At 40.0% G+C, this 21510-nt stretch overlaps 2 protein-coding genes across 6 annotated transcripts in view; both read right to left on the bottom strand.

Moving 5' to 3' along the window:
* bicc1a (BicC family RNA binding protein 1a) overlaps positions 1-7235 on the bottom strand; it is a 189579-nt gene extending 182344 nt beyond the window's left edge. For all 5 annotated transcript variants that reach the window (XM_084321716.1, XM_084321717.1, XM_084321718.1 and 2 more), the window contains exon 1: positions 6819-7235. In XM_084321716.1, the coding sequence (XP_084177842.1) occupies positions 6819-7023 (205 nt within the window). In that variant the 5' untranslated portion in view covers positions 7024-7235. The remainder of the gene's footprint in view (positions 1-6818) is intronic.
* A 3296-nt stretch (positions 7236-10531) lies between these two features.
* Positions 10532-18737, bottom strand: LOC311234016 (ubiquitin-conjugating enzyme E2 D4-like). Its single transcript, XM_084321102.1, has 7 exons — positions 18588-18737; positions 17912-17975; positions 17672-17703; positions 16686-16763; positions 14800-14905; positions 14135-14228; positions 10532-10954 (listed from the first exon to the last, which is right to left on the bottom strand). Exons 1-7 carry the CDS (start codon positions 18609-18611, stop codon positions 10909-10911), a joined length of 444 nt encoding a protein of 147 aa, XP_084177228.1. The 5' UTR covers positions 18612-18737; the 3' UTR covers positions 10532-10908.
* Positions 18738-21510: the final 2773 nt, after the last annotated feature.

The following is a 21510-nucleotide window of genomic DNA, read 5'->3' as shown; positions in this document are numbered from 1 at the left end:
ACTCCCCATCTTCTTATGGGATTGATAAAGAATCTTCCAATCCGCTTACGTAACACAAGAACCTTCTCTATACACTCAGCCCTCTTGAGTTTCAGACACATCTTGACAAGAGACTGCTTGGCCCCCCTTTTGTTTTGACTATCCTGACTGACATCACCTGTTTCAATGTTAAGTGTTCATTCAGTCACAGGCAGAAGAGTAGGAGGCGGAGATAAGTGGGTAAAAACAATGTAGTAGCAGCATATGGATAGAGCAAATTTGTCATAGGAAACCAGTCAACATGATTATAATATACACAAGGGGTGAGTGACTCAATTTCTGGATCAAACTGCTTCCTCTTATTGGCAAAGTAGCTGAGGACACCCACCCAGGAGGACGACATTGTGTGATGAAGTCAGTTCAATTGTTATTTAATGGTAATATTATTATATTACTAAAGGTAATTATATGATTACAGACTTCTGAAAATTTTCTTCACATTGACAATAACCACTAATTGCTTCCCACTTTTAAGTTATTTCTATAACAGTTTTGTTATTGTGACAAATGTTTTGTCAAAGACATGTGCAGCATTGGAAGTGGACAATTTGTACTTTTGCATACTAGGGGCATCGCATTTCATCTGGATTATATATATATATATATATATATTTTTTTTTCTTTTTTTTTACACCTATTGCAAGTTGGCGCCCATGCTTAGGCCTAAAAGAAAAAATGGGTTGGTTCCGGTTGCCGACCGACCTTGCCGATTTCGGTGCGACCCAATTTATTTTTTGAGTTAATTTTTTTTATTTTTTATTAAAAAAAATTTTTTTATTATTATTATTTTATTTTTTTTACAATAAAGTTTCATGAAAATCTTAGTCAAACCTTTAGTATTATGGATATTAAACATGCTGGCAGAGTACATGCATCCATGTTGTCGTGAACATTTTAATTAAATAAAGAAATTCCCTATCCATAGTCGCGGTGGGAAAATATAAAATAAAATATTTAATTAAATAAATTCCCTACCTACCCATGGCCTTAACACTTCGAGTGCCATATGTCGTTAGTTCATGCCGACCGTTGAATGCCAGCGACAACATGTAGTGTTTTTTTGTTATTATTAGCGATTTGAATTCATATTTCATCAATCTAGTCTCACGTTAGGGCTGGGCGATATGGCCTCTAAATGATATCGCAATCTTTTTTGGCCATATCACGATATATATCGTGATATTTTGACATTTCCTCTAAAGCACTTAAAAATGCTTGATTTAACCCTTTGATGCATACAGTCACGCCAATATGATGATTATAATAAGTCCCTGCAAAATATGTTTCCATTATTAAACCATGAAGATGCTTTAAAAAATTATTAAATGAAAATGTACTAAGAGTAGTCTACTGACACACTAATAAAAAAAATTATTTACATCTAATTTGAAGTGGAGCTAGATAGCCAGCAGGCTGAATGCTCCGCGACGCTGGTTGAAGTGGAGCTAGGTAGCCAGCAGGCTGAATGCTCCGCGACGCTGAACTGCCTGGGCCGGTCTGTCTGTTGAAGACCGAGGGAACCGCGTCCGGCTTCAGCTGATTAGTGGTCTTCTGGACAAACCTCCCACCCCCAACAACATAATCCGAGGCAATGAAGTGTTCGCTGCAGATCCTCCTTCCCTGTCCAACAGGCTGGTCGCGCCGCCTGAGTGCAGCCAGCCTGAGCCAACATGCCAACAACACTGTTTTTTTCACTGGTAGTTTGTGGAAATTAACCAACTTTCCTCTCTTTCACACGGTAAAATGAGTTTGAACAGCCAGGAGCAATACAAAAAGAACCACGCGGTCCCGTTGTTTTGTAGGCAACATTTTATTTACTGACTGACCCATTCACTATAGGCAGCTAACCAGCAGTGTATACACCAAACCAACACCGTGACGTCAGCAACAAAATGGCGAAAACAGGGAAATTATATTTGATTTTTCAGACAAATAAGCAGGATTTCACATTTTATTATAGGACCCTGTCTTACACAAGGTACACAACAAACAAACTAGGATCACATTGTTCACTGCTTCATCTCCCCTTTAAGGTCCACGCTGGTCTGTCTATAATGAGAGGAACGCTCTGCACTAAAGCAAGTCTCATATCAGCCGCAACGTGACAACTAGGGCTGTCCCCGACTAAGGATTTGGATGGTCGACTAGGATTGGCCAAAATTCGCCGTTAGTCGACTATTGGTCGACTTAAAAAAAAGAAATAAAAAGAAAAAGGATAATATTTTTAAAGTTTTATTTTATTTTTTTTTTTCATTTGGGCTGTGGGGGTGCTTAATGTCTGAAGGAGTCGACTGAAGGCTTCTTGTCCTCTGCAAAAGCATGCAATTGGTCCACTGATGGATACATCTTGATATTTGTCTAGTCTAGTGTGTTCATTAGATGGGTGAAATCCTCTTTCAGTGCCTCTGTGCCTGTTTTCATAGGCAGTTAGCCTCTGGTATGCGTGCCATTAGCGTTAGCCACGCTTCTAGGCCTATTTTCTTTTGGAAAGAATGATAATTAAAAAAAAAATAAACATTTATTTTTTATTTTTATTATATTCGACTAAGAGGTTGGCCAGTCGATTACGGCCCCTTTCGACCGATTAGTCGACTAATCGATTAATAGGGGTCAGCCCTAGTGACAACATATACTCGATGTTCACGATATAGTAATTTACTACATCTCACGTAGAACAAGCCGCGATACATCGAGTATACTCGATATATCGCCCAGCCCTATCTCACGTTAGTGCTTCAAACTCTCTCTGAGCTCAATGAGCTTGCACCTCATGGTACCAAAGCACCTCAAAGGCGCTAAAAACAAAATTACAAACATCTCAAAACAAACTGGTCAGACTACTGCTTGACCTTACTCCTAGAACCCACCTCACCCCTGCCCACTTTGACAACCTAGGATGGCTTAGAGTAGACGACAGAGTACAGCAACTTGCAATGGGCCTGGTCTACAAGATACACTACACGACCAAGGTACCCATGTACATGACAAAATACTTCCCAAAGGTCAGTGAATACCACGATCACAACACCAGAGGGAGCTCCACAAATCATGTTAAACCCAGATTCGGCTCAAACAAGGGACTAAACACATTTCGCAATTATGCCACATCAATGTGGAACGCCCTACCCAAAGCTGTAAAGGCATGTGAATCACTACCCACTTTCAAAAACACTCTCAAAAAACACCTAAGGGAGACTGCAACTCGAAACTGGCCCCTGTAAATGTCCGAACACAACCCCCTCCAATGTACAGTAAATTACCAAGTATGGTCTTGTCAATAATCCAATGTACAGTTTTGTTTGTACAGTTGTACAGTGTCCCCCCCCCACCCCTCCTACCCAACCCCCCCCCCCCCCCCCCCCACACTCCTACCCAACCCCCCCACCCCCCCCCCTTACCCCCCACCCACCCAACCACCTCCAATGTACAGTCCCCCTCCACCCCCACCTACCCAATCCAATGTACAGTTTCTATGTCAAATGTATATACTCTTTTTTTTCTGGACTCTTTTTGTATCACAAACAGTACTGTAATTGCAAATCTGGTATGTCATAAATGTATAGATGTAGCAGTACTGTCTATCTGTATGTCATGTATGTCATATATGTTACGATGAATTGAAAATGGAGGAATGTGTGTAAACAAGACGAAAGTCTTTCTCTGGTCTGCATCCCCTTAACAATTGTATGTATTGAGCTGTACTGTACTGTACCCATTCTGCAATCTGTTAATAAAGTTTTCAATCAATCAATCAATCAATCAATTGGGAAAATACCGCCCCCTATCGTCTCTCTCTGTGTAACTTCACCCCATTCGTTTAGGGGGGGGGGGGGGGGGGGGGGGGCAGCCTCCTCATGTTACTTTTCCGACGAGGCATCTGAAGAGACCCAAGTTGATCGCCGGCCCGGAAAACGCGTGGAATATATATTTACAGTACCCAACGCTGAATCAATAAACACGATCGATATTTGGAATGGCGATCAGGAATTGGAATAATCTTTTTGGATAACATCTGATCTCAGGTAAGCAATTTATTTTACCAGTCTTGGGATAATTAGAGCTGTTTTCACCTATATATCAACGTGTCCCATATGTGTGTGTGTGGCTGTGAGTGTGTGCTCGCTGATCAGGAAATGAGAGAATATATTTTTCAGATCGCTTCTCTAGCGTGCATAAGTACACATATACTATCGATAATCTAGCGTTTATTTGAAAACTATTCATAAATAGGCCGAAAAATTACAACGTTTTTTGTGTATGCCAGAATAATCCATAATAATATTCCAGTAAATGCCGTTTATCACGGAATCTTTATATTTTCAAAATGCTATAAAACGGAAATGAACCGATTAAAAAACAATCCGTCTCGACAATGTTGACTGCAAACAAGTCATTGATAAACGACGGGCAGATTAGACACATAGCCATAATTTAAGACAGAGATTATGCGTTCACAACGCTATCATTGAAGTGGGTGCTGGCATTCAACGGCGGTAAGGCGCACCGCATCGCCGGTAATCAAAGTGTTAATCTGTTTCGGACATCATCCATACATGCATTGAATTGATTAACCTTTGGTTTATACCAGTGACACCTCATGTTCATCACCCTCTTGTTCATCATCAGATAACAGTGCTTGAACAGATAAATGCATTTTCTCAAATTCATTCATCAAAACATCAAAGGCTCATTCAATTTATCAAGTCACATCCACGTCATCAAATCCGTTAAACAGCGCATCTCGTCAAACATTTTAATCCCAGTTACAATATCACAATAACGTGTGAGTGACAGTGATACAATTCAACAATCCACAGATTCAGATTCCTCGTAATTCATATCCACAATCCATGCAAGACGCTTCAATTTATGCTTGAATGAAACACAATTTGGGCGCTCCGTTAAGCAAATGCATCCACAGCGGAGAATATGAAACGAATCAGAAACCGATAGAATGGTTATTGGATATAGAATGGTTATAATTCAGAATGGTATAATGGGATCTGTGAGGGGAGCTGGCATTTCTTTGCGAGGGCATGGCCAGTGTATCCAGCTAACTGAACTAAACCCTGCGCAGGTTCAAACGTTCTGATCTGTTGCCATAGTGATTTAGACAATCGCGCTTCGGGGAACCGAAAAGTCTGGCTTATGTCAAGTTATCCTGAAAATTATCCGGCTAACTCAGTTAGCCAGGTACGAGGAACTGGGCTAGCCAGGTACGAGGAACAGGGCCCTGGACTGTATTTCTATATACATTTTTTTTTTTTTTTTTATTATTATTATTTATTTTTTAGGTTGGTTTTCCTATCCTTTTAGTTTTGTATCACAATGATGTGATGTGGAAAACATATAAAAAGACTGTCTGAATAATCCTTGTAGTTTTGTATCACAATGATGTGATGTGGAAAACATGTAAAGAGACTGTCTGAATAATGGAAAATGCAATAAAAAAAGTTTAAATAAAAAAATACTATAGTCAAACCGGCCGATGAGGAAACCTATTCGGCTCTGTGGCATAGTCTGGCCCGAGCAGACTATAGAAGAAGAAGACAACAGATGAGGGCCACCTATATGTATTGATCCTGTTCTGATCCAAGACAGAAGCGAGAGTGGAGTACCTGCTGACAAAGGTAACGTCTATTTTACGTCTATTTTACCGAACCCCATCATAAAACATGCATAAAACACCCCAGGAAAACGACTCTAGAAAACCAGCCTGGATTATTGTGAAACGGGGCGATTCTTAGCGTGGTATAGCGCACAAACGAAGGTATGTAGAAATAAACAGTTTTGTCCCTGTTGAGAGTATAGATAATGCCTGTCAAATGAGCCATACTATTGTCTCCATAGCTATAATATAGAATATACGATGGGTCCGCAAACATCGTGAAAATGGTCAATAAAGCGGGAGTAAAGATGGAAAAACAGCGGTCAATGAGTCAATGAGTTAAGGGCTGTTTCAGTAGCGAATCCCTCCTACATGTATAGATGTAGCAGTACTGTCTATCTGTATGTGACAGTATGTCATGTATGTCATATATGTTACGATGAATTGAAAATGGGGGACTCTGATGTAAACAAGACGAAAGTCTTTCTCTGGTCTGCATCCCCTTAACAATTGTATGTATTGAGCTGTACTGTACTGTACCCATTCTGCAATCTGTTAATAAAGTTTGCAATCAATCAATCAATCCCCTGGCCGAGTCTGGGAACTGTCTACAGTACGGAAGACATGACGATCAGGAATGCACCTCATCATGACTTTGACCTCGCCAAACCTCTCCCTTTCTATTAAAATTCAGACTAAGAAGATTTCTGTAAGCTTATAATTTTATATATGATAAAAAAAAATGACACTGGTTGGAATGACAAAGGCCTCGACGGAGCTTAATTGGCCCATTGGCACGGGTCACGATAGAAGCACGCTCATGACGTCACAGGTTTAGAGTCGTGATTAGCCAACCACAACCGTAGACAGCTTTTAGATAATGAAAGTAGATACTTTGGATTACATTTTTTTTTTTTTTTATGAATCTACCATAAACAAAGCATAACGCAATGGTGCATTCTCGGAAAACATATTTGCAGTTCGAAAAGTTCCGACATGATGGAGATGGCGAAAGAAAAGTGGTTATAAAAATTGGCATTAACCGTTATTAAAATATATAAAATATATAATTATATATATAAAATATATAAAAAATTAAAAATAATATATATTTAAATATATATATATATATATATATATGTCGAGTGGTATTTTGGTTCATTATATTTACCTAATAACATGACTTCCAGTTTCTTACGGTCCACTCGGAACCGTTCCTCGGTCCACTCCGGGTCCGACAGCAGCGCAGTAGACCCGCTCAGATCCTCCTCGGATCCCGGGAGGGGAGAGTCGGTACTGCGCCCGCTGTTGGAGCCCTGGTCCGACTGCTGCTGCTGCAAGTATCCGTGACTCAACGTGTCGCACTGGGCAGCCATTGCGCTGCACAGCAACGTTTCCAGTGGCCACTGCGTTTTAAAGCTTATATGTAGAGAGTTATGAACTTTGAAAACTATTTCCCTAGCTTTCCCGTCACTTCGCACTAGTGTTGCTCGTCCTCATTGCGGCGCGTTAGTACCTTCCTCGACCGTTTCTTCTTCAAGCCCCTCTGTTTTCCCCATCGAGCGACGCTCTAAAAATAGGATGGAGTTCACACACAACACTTTTTACTTTGCCGAATCTTCAGAGCATATGCATGCCTACCACCAACCAACTCCTCGGGAGTTTCACGTGTCATTGTGCAAAAAAAAAACGGGACTCCTCCCCAACCAAGTTTGTCTGAGTATCTACCTCCCCCTGCCTGGGTTCCTAACTATCCAGAACCTATACTTAAGGAAAAACATTGCATTCAGTCAACGGTGTGTGTTTCTCAGCCTGTACAATCTGCTATTATGTCCTGTCCCTGAAATAACTTTTAGCCTATGTTTATGATTATGTGACTTTATGTCCTATGTAATCAGTATTGCTTACTGAGGAAACAATACACTGGGGGTGCACAGGCTAAATAAACAATAGGAAAGGGAAACCATAACAAAGTGTTTTACTACCTCGTTTAAAAAAAATTGCATTCTTTTAAGAACCAATCACAAGATTAGCATAACATAATACTCTCAGGTGCAGGCCTATGAAGCCCTGAGGGCCATACAACTGTGATGCAGGAGATAGATTACTACAGTTTAGTGCACGATAGCACAACAAATATTCATACTCACGTCACCAGGGGGGGGGGGGGGGGGGTTAATAATAAGACAGACAGACTGGTTGAGGTACAGCATGTACAGGAGGATGTGTTCCCAACAATAACAATGTAACAGAGTGTTGCCCTGTCTGGAAGCCTATAGTAAGCCCAATATCTCCCTTGGCCACAGAGTAGCCCTGTCTGAAGCCTAGTAAGCCTCCCTTGGCCAGGGAGGATTCAGGATTCTCCTTTGGCTGACCGGTCAGATGCTTGGTTTCCCATGGAGGGGACCCAGGTTTGACTCCAAGGTACAGTGGTGCCGTGTCCTCCTTGGGCAAGGTCAAAGGGGGGTGAGTGTAACAGATTCTGAAACTTATTTGTGCCTTGGTCTGGGGGAGATATTCTTTTGAGCGGTTGATGTTTGGATTCCTATGCGATGGACCTGGGTTCCAACACCAGCAACAGCTTTTGGTCCCTCATATCAGAGTCCTTTTTCATGACATTATGGTAGTAGTAGCCTAATGTACCACACAACTAGGTAAGGTAACTGTAGAGATGTGTTATATGCTATTGAAACCCACTGTCCCTGATGGTTGTTGTAGCTGGCTGTATTCCAACTCGATTGACAACTAAGGTATTGCCGGGGCAAAAATGAAAGCACAAATAATTCAAAACTAATCATTCATGTTTGTTACATACCGAGTCACCGATGAATCATACATACTGGTAACATTTTATTGAACCTCTCCCACTCATCAGTTCCAATCAGAAAGCTCCCTTTTCCCACCTACTCACTCATTCAAGTAATAAGCACTGGAATGGAATGCAGTGATGTCTGGCTGCTACGCAAGTGAGACAAACTAAAGCCAGTTGGCTTCGCTGAATTATCAAAGTAGATGGACTAAAAACACAGATGAACAGCAGATGATGTGATTTACAGGTAATAGATGTGCTACTGCTTCCGTTCTTAAGCCCCTTGGATTCTCTATATCACTCAGCCCTCAGATTTATCACCAGTGATAGTTACACTGAACTTGGGAAATCTGCTTTTATCTTCTGTGCCCCCGACACGTACCTTGCAATGTGCCTTAAAACTCAATACTTTAGTATGCTTTGGACAATTTAAATCTTTAATGACCAACCATTTCACCCCAGACTGCAGTTTGTAATTGTCTTATTGATTGACTTTGTTTTTCTTTTATTGTATGCTGCATTTCTCGACATCATCTGAAAGGAGAGTTGAACTCTCAATGATTTGACCACTGACGTCCCTTCATGTTGTCAACACCAACATTCCTCCCAGGGGTCATGCAGGCTCCTCATTCACTTCCATTCATTTTGGGGATCTAGTCTAAGGTTCTTAGGTATAACCAAACTACAGCAATATGATTCTATGCAATATATTTCTGTCAAAGGTATGCGTTTTTATTAGCTAATGTAATTTTCGATAATATAATGATCATAAGAAATTGTTTTTCACTTGGGGTATAGTTTAACCAACCATCTATTTTTTGGAATCATTCTTCCCCTTTATGGGTGGCCCTGCCAACAAGACCACTCCCCAAACATTCAGTGCAAAGAAATGATACACTGCACACTCAAACTTACCAGATCTGCTTTTATCTTTCAACGGTAATACATCTGTAATGACATGTAAAATGCCAAAACAAATACATATCCTTGCAAACTAGTCAATATAATAGAGCTGTATTCCAGTGTAAAAATTCCACACACAATTGTTCCCATGTGATAGACAGGTTCGTTTTCTTTCCAAGGTGTGAGCTAAGGATAGCCTGGACCATTCATTGAAGCACACTGCATCTTCTCCTGAACTTTGGCTTTGCATCATCAGTTCCCAGGAATCAGTCACACTTAAGAGGCTTCATTAACATCTCAGAAGAACCCAGGTATGTTGCAGTGTGACTGCCAAGTGTATGGCTGCGTGAATAAATTAAACTACATTTCCCTGAGGTGCATTAACAAGAAAATACCACAAAATGAATTCCTCATGTATAGTTTGTGGCCGCAGAGAATTTTTTTGGACTAGGAAAGATCTAGTCTCTTGGTAGGCTAGACAAGTTGGTGTTCAGAGACAGTATTCACTAAGCTTCTAAGGATAGCGGTTCCGATACTGATCGCGGATCACTGGTCAAGTCACATTACGGCAAACTGGTCTCAAATTAGTACTCCCGTCCTGAAAATGCTACCATAAAGCAGGCCTTCAATTTAATCCTCCATGGCAAGGGTAATGTGAACATGATCTGATGAAATAATAATCCAGCAGGGTCTTGGCCAATACTGCCACCCAGAGGTATTCACAGGTTATTTTCAAAGCTCAATATTAAGACTCCGTAAGGAAGCTGGACCTCAAGGGCCCAGCAAAAAAGGAAGGCTTCTGCAAAGGCAAATGTTGAGACTAGATTAATGCTACCATCTAGTGGTGAGACGCAACATGATCCTATATACACTTACGATATATAGTGTCCTAATCCCCTGCTCTGAAAAACATGAGCAGATTGTCAAATATTCATTCTAAGGGTATTATCTGTAGTATCACCAATATGGCGGTGATATTTGACGTTGTCCTCTCCTGGCTACTCTTAAATCAAACATTAATATAGTCAAGCCACTCTCCTACACAGAAGATCAGATGACATTTCAGTTTTTCTGGCTGTACGAGTCCGACACTCTATGTAAGAGTGGTCAAGCGAGCATTATGACACAGTATAGTGATGAAGAAAACAAATCATTACAGTGCACAATTTTGTTTAACTTTTTAATGCAAAATAATAAAAATAGATTCTGTATAGTTTCATACTATACAATATAAATCTCTAAAAAGGAAAATAAAACTACGTAAACCATTGGGGAGGGGCATAATAGAATTTATCTTTTTCTTCGTTTAGCAGGCCATCTCATCAATAATAATAATAATTTATATAACATTGTTAAAGTGTGTGTGTGGGGGGGGGGGGGGGGTAAATCAAGAATAAAACCTGTTAAGTCTGGGTAAAGAAAGTGCCTCCCATATAAAACACTTTGTCCAGAACCAGTGCAGATGAGGAGTTTCAACAGTACTGTAGTATTTCAGGTGTCCAGCTAAGTAAGCGCTAAAAACCATTTCCATTGTTGCTCAACCAGTCCTTTACATTGCATACTTTTGAGTCCATTCTCTGGCTAATCTGTTGTACCTGCAAGGAAAAAATTAAGTATTTAAAAAAGGGCCAGTTCACAGATTTAAGTAGGGTATACTGTATTTGAAGGTTTAATGTCATGGATCCATGCAAACAGATGCATTTATGCAATACAGCCATTATCCAATATACCTTGTGGTATTATAAAAGAGTTTGCGATGGAAATTGGATCAGCAATATTTGGAATGAAGTGGTACCATGACAACATTATTACACAGAAAGAAAAACATTTTAGGGTTGGGTATCGTTTGAATTTTCTGATTCCAGGCTAAAACCTATTCTTGAAAACAATTTAGTTTAATCCCAGTGCCAACAATGAACTCCCTAACTGACTTGACTGCCCATTGTTGACTGACTGGCTGACCATTGTTGACTGACTGGCTGACACCATTGTTGAAACACATGAGTGTCATTGCTGGGGCCGACTTAAGGTATACGAGTAGAATCATCCTAAAAAAAACAATGTATAGACTCATACAAATATAATCCCTCTCAATCATCATTCATGACCCAATAGAAGTGTGTGGTGGCCTCTTCATCTGCAGAGACCCTTTTTAAACTTAATAATGTATTATTACTTTATTATTATTTACATCTTACTGATGTAAATCACTTTGAACTGCAATCACCTGTATGAAAGGTGCTATATAAGTTATTATTATTTATTTAGAACAACATATATATATATATATACATCAGTCACACACATATCTTTAAATAAATGTTATGTTTATTTAAAAAAAATATGTTTAACAAATTAACTAAAAAAGGTACACATCTATATATTTAAATACAAAATAAATAAAGGTATTGTATTTTACAAAATAACAAGTATAAAACAAGGGTAAACAAACCACTCTAGCAGCAATTAACTATTCTGCTGATCAAAAAATAGTCAAATACACATCTATATATTTAAATAACAAATAAATGAAAGTATTTTACAACTAATTAAACAACAAACAATCTAGCAGCAATGAACTACTCCACTGCTGATTGAGTATTCTAGCAGTTATTTTCGCTCCACCCCCGCTTTGGAGAAGACCCGCTCTGCTGGTCTTACATAACAGCCTGTGGCTTGTTTACCGACGTCACATCCGCTACTCTTCTGACTACTCTTAGCCTACAGAGCTAACGTTATGACCGACGATTAGCTAACGTTAGCTTAACGTTAAATAAGTTACAAATATGTGAAACTATATGGAAGGAGTAAGCCGACCGCTAAAAAGAAAACCCACCGCAGCAGCGCGAGCACATAATAAAATAAAGTTTCGAAAGGAGTGGACGTTTAGAGATAGTAGCAGAGAGCAAGAGCAGAGGTGGAAAACTGAGCTACACTTTCTAACAACCTGCCCACTGTACCAAGATATCAGAGACAAGTATACTCCCCATGAATTGCAAACACCCAAAGAGAGTTTGAAAACATGTATTGTGCCGTTGACATTAACACTTTCAGTGCCTTTGATTATCAGTGATTTACCCCGTTGAATGCCACCATCCACTTCAATGTTAGCGTTAAAAACGCCTAATCAATGTTTACGCCTAATCTATGTTTTAAATTATGGCTATGTGTCTAATCTGCCCGTCGCTTATCAATGACTAGTTTTCCAGTCAACATTGTCGAAACGGATTGTTTTTTTATCGGTTCATTTTCGTTTTATAGCATTTTGAAAAGTCCTTGTTTTCAAGGAAAATATAAAGATTCCATGATAAAAGACATTTACTGGAATATTCTAGAATACACAAAAACGTTGTAATTTTTCGGCCTATTTATGAATTGTTTACAAATAAACGCTAGATTATCGATAGTATATGTGTACGTATGCACGCTATAGACGCGAGCTGAAAAATCGATTATCTTATTTCCTCATCAGCGATCACAGCCAAATCACACATATGGCAAAAGATTATATCTCCGTGAAAACAGGTCTGATTATCCTAAGACTGGTATAATAGATTCCTTACCCGAGATCAGATGTTATCCAAAAAGATTCCAATTCCTGATCACCATTCCAAATATCGATCACGCTTATTGTTGATTCCTGTAAATACATAATCCAGGCTGATTTCCGTCCCGCGAGCAGATTCCTCTTGAGCAGACTGCTCCCCAGCACTAGGAGCAAGTTGGCTCCCCCCCAGAGATCTACAGATCCCAGGTCAGTCTAAGCGACTGACCTGCAGTTACACAGAGATAGATGATAGGGGGCGCTTTTTTCCAATCTAAGCTCCTGTAGGGGCTGGTGTACCAACGGGAGACTCGGTTGATGAAATATGAATTCAGATCGCTAATAAAAAATAAAACTATATTTGTCGTCGTGGGCACTCAATGGGGGGGCTGATAAAACGAGATATGTCGTCCGTGGCACTGAAAGGGTTAACGTGCGGTTTCGTTTTTGCGGTAAACAAAACGTGACGTCATCCGACTTTTTCTTCTTCTCATAACCGAAAGTAGGCACCATTGGATCTCACGTGAATCGATACTCTGTAGTACCAACGTGTTTCGGTAGGTACCTTTAACACATTCGGGATGGGCCACGTGCATATATCTATATATACACACACACACACACACACAGGTAAGTACCGAATTCGGTACCCATCCCTATTCCCTCTGCCTGCACGTTATGGTATGTTGTCACGGCTTGTTCGGTTGTAACTTTTTTTAGTGGTAATATGATATTGCTAGATCTGGAGTCATATTTGATCTGTAATGCCTAATTTGATAGTTTGATCTGAATGTCAGGTTTCCTATATAAACATCACATTGCATGGGTGGTGCTCTATTGACATCTAGTGGCTGAAACTACTTAGTCTGCCTTTAGCTAGACTTGCCTAGTCTTGTTTTCAATAAATACCATGTAAACAGCAAATCACCCATTTAAACACTGCTTACAGTGTAAGTGTATTTTATTCATTACGGTCCTTAAAGTTTAACTATGGAAACATTGTTTTAAAAAAGCAAAAAGCTCAGCTAGCCATTTGAATCAGAGGGAATACAGCATTTCCTCTTTTTCACTAGCTGTCCCTGGATCGTCACGATCTTGGTGCCACATTTCGGTGCAAAACCGGTGCCACTCGATACCCAACCCATACAGAAGAAATAAGAAAAATATTTGACATCGACCAGCCCTAGATTCAAGTTTGTCAGATGGCAAATCCTTTTGCATCCATACTTACTTCTGTTTGTCCGATTTGTAGATATGCGCTATGTCAGGGACTAGGGGGTCATCTGGGTTGGGATCACATAGCAAAGAGCATATGGATAGTAAAACTAGAAAGAAAACAAAACAGTCATATTAATGTTGCATATACATACATACAAAAAATAATAATAAATAAAACATTGGCCAACTTTTTGGGCAACATTGTTGAACAATGTTGAACAATGAGCGGATGTCTCACATTTGTATGCATGGCAACTTCTTGTTGCCCAGATAAATCATATTGTATAAATTGTGCTTGCCAACATTTCCCATTGGCAAGCACATTGGCCCATAAGGTTGCCCAAAAATCTGCCCAGCGTGTTGCCATCCTCAGTGAAATGGAATTAAAAGTCACATCTTCATAATAAATCAGACACTGAATAATTCTCATCGTTCTACATTACATTATATTTTGTCATTTAGCTGACGCTTTTATCAAAAAGTCAGCAGGAAGGGTAAAACTCCAGCTGAGTAACAATGTTCATCAAAGAGAGTTAAAACTTGGGTGCTAGTATAGTAGGTAGTAATATAGGCAGAGAAGATTATTTTGTGGAAAAGTGCATAATAGTAAAAGACAGTACAAAGGTTATTTTTTCCCTTTTATATACCGTGTTGACCAATACTGGCCATGTTTGTTACCTTTTGAAACGGTAAGTGCAGGGGACCATTGTGACCTTAGGATGTCAAGGCAGATGCTGCCATTGCCGTTTATGTTCGGGTGATAGATTTTTGTTGTGAAGGCTACCTATGGAATTAAGAAACACAAACGCAGAAATAGGTAAGACACATGATAAAAAAAAAGGGTATCCAATGAAGTCTGCCGAAATTGGAGCTATAACACACAGCAGGAGGAAAGGGGTCCCGAAAAGTATGCATCACGTGTTCTTCCAGCACAAGCACAGGGTCACGTAGATAGAAGACACGAGTTCGCTGGAGGCATGTAACCATGGCCTTGTGCTTCAATTTGATTGACCAATCTTCCTCAAAATCTAACCTGCCTAACCCTTTCAGTTCCACGGACGACATAGCTCGTTTTATCAGCCCCCCCATTGAGTGGCCACGACGACAAATATCATTTCATTTTTTTATTAGCGATCTGAATTCATATTTCATTAACCGAGTCTCCCGTTGGTACACCAGCCCCTACAGGAGCTCAGATTGGAAAAAAGCGCCCCCTATCGTCTATCCCTGTGTAACTGCAGGTCAGTCGCTTAGACTGACCTGGGATCTGTAGAGGTAGAGCCAACTGGCTCCTTGTGCTGGCGAGCAGTCTGCTCAAGAGGGATCTGATCGCGGGACGGAAATCAGCCTGGAATATATATTTACAGCAGCCAATAATCAATCAATAAGCATGATCGATATTTGGAATGGCAATCAGGAATTGGAATAATCTTTTTGGAGAACATCTGATCTAAGGGAAGAAGTCTATGTTACCAGTCTTGGGGTAATCGGAGCTGTATTCTCTGAGATAACAGCGTGTCCCCTATGTGTGATGTGGCTGTTTGGTTGTGATCGCTGATGAGGAAATAAGATAATTGATTTTTCAGATCGCCTCTATAGCGTGCATACGTACACATAATTATACTATCGATAATCTAGCGTTTATTTGAAAACGATTCATAAATAAGCCGAAAAATGACAACATTTGTGTATTCTAGAATATTCCAGTAAATGTCTTTTATCACGGAATCTTTATATTTTCCTTGAAAACAAGGGCTTTTAATGCTATAAAACGAAAATGAACAGCAGTGCAAACGAGTTATAAAATAAGCGACGGGCAGATTAGACACATAATTTAAAACATAGATTAGGCGTTTTTAACGCTAACATTGAAGTGGGTGGTGGCATTCAACGGGGTAAATCAACATTAATCAAAGGCACTGAAAGTGTTATTAATCAAAGGAGGTCAGACTCATTACAATTTTACCAAAAAAGAGAAACTAAACACAGATGGGATATAAACACTGCAAGAGCAAAGAAAATGGCGAAAATGGACTTGAAAAAGGTTATAATTATGCGGTAGGAAATGTATTCAGCTTGTAGACTATAGAACAATAGAAAACGGTCTATTTGGGTGTGACAAACAAACAAGAAAGCGAGCCGGAGCCGCTTACAAGAAAACTGTCAGATGCCTTAGTTTAAATAAAGTTAGGGTCTTCGTTAGTTGTCCGTTAAGTTTGGAAAGGCATCCGTCAAATGGCATACCAATAACAGTATCAAGGTTTCCCCAGTAAATGTTATGCAGCAGTGATGGTACAAATGTTTGGAGTTTGTGCCATGTCCATCCCTGTTGCTCTTGGCTTTGGTTCCAATGCAGGTTGTAGCACTAAAAAACTTTTCATATTTGGATACGTAAGCAATCATATATTATTGCACTGGGCTTATAATGCTTTGTTAATTTCCTCATCTTATCTAGCTGTGGTGGTAATGTTCTTGCTGACTGAAAGCAGAGTGAAAGCAGAGTAGAGGCAGAGTGTATATTTGCAGCCAGTCACTCAGAATGCGAGACATGGTAAAGATCTCACCTTTGGTGGTTTAAAGGGGTAGTCGGTGGGGAAGTGGATGGTGAGGAAGAACACTCCTCCTTGATAGGGGCTGTCGGTCTGAAAGAGTGGGAATAAGGCCACTGTCAAAACCAGCTCTACAGGATTTCACCTTGCATGATGAAAACAACCACATGGCCTGCACTCATTCTGGTATTAGAGAGAGCACATTTAAATCCTCATTTGCTTTTAATTTGTTTAGGAAATGCGATGAGGGCACACGTTCACAATATTATTGAGGGTAGGCTACATTAACTTAATAAGGTTTTTAACCTAGACCCCATTTGTTCCATTATCATCTGATATTCAACTGATAAATTCAGACAAAACTATTGTCATGGGTCACAAATTAGTGAGTTATGCTTTTCTTGGTACTCAAGTTAGCATGCAGTTCTTCCGGCTGCAATTCAATCCAACAGGGCAACAGCACACCCATTATCTCTGAAATGACTAAAAAATGACATATTTGGTGTATATTGTACTGTATATGTCTTGTATGTCACAAATGTCTTGATGAAACAGTACTGTATATCTGTATGTCATAAATGTCTTGATGAATTGAAAATGGGGGACCCTGATGTAAACAAGACGAAAGTATTGTTCTGGTCTGCATCCTCTTAACCAATTGTTTGTATTGTCAATTTGAGCCGTACTTTATTGTACCCAATCTGCAATCTGTTAATCAAGTTTTCAATCATTCAATCTTGGTTAAGATTATTTGTCTCTTGCAAGATTGCCCCTTCAGAAAATAATAATTTAGTGGCCTTAAAATGACAAGTGGGGTAAAAGGTGGGCTTTGGGTGGCAAGAATATGTGTTAAGTGCGATAGGTGTCCTTTTATAATGGAACAGGCCTGACCATTCTATGCTCTCCATATAGAACAGAGGTGCTGTCAGTCAACATAAAAACCCCATTGTCTAAAGGTCCAGAAGCAGCATGGTAGAAAAAAATATCCAGAAAAAGCTTACCGGTCCCATGATGGTAGCTTGCCAGTGAAATACTGTAGAAAGAAAACAGACAGTTACTGAAACCAGACTCTTGCGACAGGCAACGCTTTAGATGGGACACAAATCAGTCATATTAGACCACACTGCTAATTAAAGCACAGCACCAATGACAGCAGCCAAATGATACCCAATTATTTGATGGATCCATCACAGTCCATAATATCCCATGGGCTATTGCAATTCAAATCATAACCCACTTACAGTCCTCTCCAACTGGCCCAGCAGAACACTGGGCTGGAGGATCCCGTTGCAAGTCATGCAACTCCTGGTAAAAACAAAGACATCAAATTAGAATGGATACACATTATAGATCATCATTCAATTGTACAACCCTGTAGTCTGTATCGTTGGCCTGACGTTAACAGATAGGGACACATGGGACATTTAGAGACCTTGCCACAGAGATGATTGGCAATTAAGTGAACATCCCATTTGGATTAGTGGAACAATGTGCTTGATGCTAAATGAAAACCGGTGAATGGACATCAACAATGGCCTACTTGAGCTGGTGTGTGATGCTCGTTACAGAAACGTTTGATTCGAGTCTGTTTTTATAGCTATAACGTTGTGGCTTGCTAGCTAAAGCCAAAGTTAACTAGCTCATCATTATTAAGCACAATTAGTACAAACATAAAGTGGCAAACCGAATGAATCACTAAAGGACGTAGCTAGCTTGCCGGCTGGCTGCCTAGTTATAACAAATGATGTAGCTCGGCAAATATACAAAGAAGCTAATAATCAGTCAACTACTGTAGCTGGCTATAGCTGCTGCTAACGTACTGTAGCTACACAACCAGCTCGCTAACACATTATAACGTTAGCTGCTACCGGTTTGTCAGACCAACCGTTTAACTTATATCAAAATGAATACACTCACCTTCTGTATTCTTTTTAAAGCCATGCCCGCCAGCCTTGCGTGAATTATGTACAGCTATGACTATGGTGTTGTTACGGTGGACAGCTGTCACTACGCGTACTTCTATGACTAGGCTCGATGTTATTTGTTTTGAGAAATTGGTGATTTCTTTTGTTTCCGCTTTTTGTTCTACCAGGAAGATCCTCCGCGAGTCCGCGTGCATGATGGGAATTGTAGTTTTCTAGCGACGTTTGGGCGTTTAAAGGGACAGTTCACAAAAAACGCACAGGAGCATTACAAGCCACGAGATGGCTCTAGTTACTATTCAATTAAAGGTGAATGCCACTTAGTTAATAACTCCTGTATTCCCATATCTGTATGGCCTTGGGGAAAAGCTAATTCAATCATTATTTTTTGTGCATGAGTAAATCCAAACCAAGAAGCAAGATAATGAAAGGTCGCTTGTACTGCAGTCTCACTAGCATTGAGTCTGACTTGGACACAGAACATGTTTGATATATTAATTACAAATTAAGTTAATACGATAAGAGTGCTACCATTTATGAACCACATTAGTGGAGAGTGGGGTAAGATGAGCCAATATATCAAGTTCAAGTTTCAAGTTTATTTTTATTTGTCACATATAAAGTACATGTACATTACAGTGAAATGCTTGGTTATATATGAGCACTTGAGAATGTGCTTCATGGTAAATGGTAAATGGCTGCTTTTTTATATAGCGCTTTTATCCAAAGCGATTTACAATTTGTTACTCACATTTTTACCCATTCACTCACACATTACATTGGCAACCATGAAAGGTGCCAACCTGCTCATTGGAAGCAATTAGGGGTTAAGTGTCTTGCTCAAGGACTCATCGACATGCTGCCCGGGAGGAGTGGGAATCAAACCGGGAACCTCCGGATTGCCAGACGACTGCTCTACCTCCCAAGCCACTGTCGCCCCTATGCTTCATACAGTAAAAAAGTTAAAGAGGAATAAAAAATAAAATAAGAGGAATAAAGTCTGAACACTACAAATACAATATACAAACTAAAGTACAACCTGTTAGGTTTAGACAGCATGGTGGTGTTGTAGGAGGTAGAACCCAAACGCAGACAGGCAGTGAGGAAGCAGGCAGGACAAGGGGGGGCAGATTCAAAAGGACTTTACTTAACACATAAACTGAAACACTACAAACAAAAACCTCTCAAGGACAACTGGAAGAGGGAAAAACAAACATAAGGGATACAGGAATGAACATAACAAAGTGGAAACAGACTTACTAGACGTCAGTGGATAAGCACGATCACCTGAATTTAACTGATATATTTTAATTACAGATACCCCAGTAATAGCATTACAATTGAATTAAATAGAATTAGGCCTAAATTGGTAACACTCACCAATAAGCCATCAGTCTTCAACAGCCCCTCCCTGGAGACAAAGGCCCACAAAACTCTTCTGCATAATACAGTAATTGTGTGTTCCTCCCGGCCATCGGGCAACAATATTTATCAGCCAAATGCGCATAGCAGATTATCTGTACATTGACAGAGTGGAATCCCTTTCTATTCACATAGCTGAATTGGTTGATTGATGGTGCTTTGATGGCTACATGAGTACAGTATATTGCTCCGATGATGTTGGGAAACCTGGCGATGGCGTAAAACCATCTCTTGATCTCGACCTGCTGTTCGTTTTGATATGGGAATTATTTGTAGTTGGGGAATAGGGAAATTATGGCATTCAACACTGCATGCATAATCCTACTCATGGGGGGTTGGGAAATACCCGATCCTTCTCCAATCTCTTGAATATGCAGAACTTATGCACATGGATGGCATTTGTGCGCTTTGTTCACGCTCCAATTTGGGTCCCAAATTGCGGCACAAATCAAAGAGAATGTGTCTCGGGTAGCGGACTCTACTTATGTGCTCTCTGCAAATATATCTGCCCTATCTCTGAAAACACGCTCCCTGCAGAGCGCACTTTGTGACAAGTCTTCCGATAACGCAAGATAAGCCATGGTGCATTCATTCGGAAAGACCTATTCCAAATGCTATTTATAGAGTTTGACAACAATTAAACGCATGTCTTTATTTTACAATTAACTATAATTAATTATGAACCATACAAAACATGTCAGTGTTGAAACTATAATGCATGAAAGCGTATTCCGTCTGTTGCAATGTTGTTTTGCTTTTGTTGTGAAAATATTCAGATTCAGACTCCATGTTTATCAATGCATACCTTGTCATTGAAAGATTGTAAATACTGTAAGCCTACAGCTAAGGAGGTTCCAAATGTGCATCGTTTTCTGTAGCCTGCTCTGCCCCACACCAGCTCTCAATTGTTTAGATAGCCAATCTCATGTAACAACATCTCTGATGGCTATACTGGATATGCAAGATTAGACACAGTATACACTTCTATATCCTTCCCTTAATGTTTTGTTTGCTGATGCCATATAAAAAACATATGCAGTGCAACTGTTTGCAGCCACGGTAGCGACATTCTGTTCCATGTGTTCCCCCCAGGATGTTCCGTGCTGATTGCTATCTGCTGTCTGACCTTTAAGGGATAGATTTGTCATGACCCGTGGGTGTTGGTCATGACATATGTGGAAGCCACATGGATTCCTTTTGAATCCTAGTTCCCAGAGAACTTTCTCGGTTGAATTGGTCAGGTCTGACTCTGAAGTGAACTCCGCTAATGAATCGCTCGATATCTAGAGGCTCTCCAGTGACTGGTTGTCGATGCTGTGATTACAGGGCGCTGGGAGGAAAAGTGTCAAGTGAGAAGGCTAGCTCGTTTTTAGACTAGGTTCACCTATGGCCAGAATTGGTCAAATGTGAAAGAATGGGAAAAGAGCCACTGTGTCTGGAACCAAATCAAGAATCAAACCCAGCCTTTCACTCATATTTCCCATTATCTGTACACT

This window comes from Notolepis coatsorum (assembly GCF_963971535.1).
Source record: "Notolepis coatsorum genome assembly, chromosome: 9".
In the NCBI taxonomy this organism is placed as follows: domain Eukaryota; kingdom Metazoa; phylum Chordata; class Actinopteri; order Aulopiformes; family Paralepididae; genus Notolepis; species Notolepis coatsorum.
This window is presented reverse-complemented; position numbering and strand designations above follow the sequence as displayed.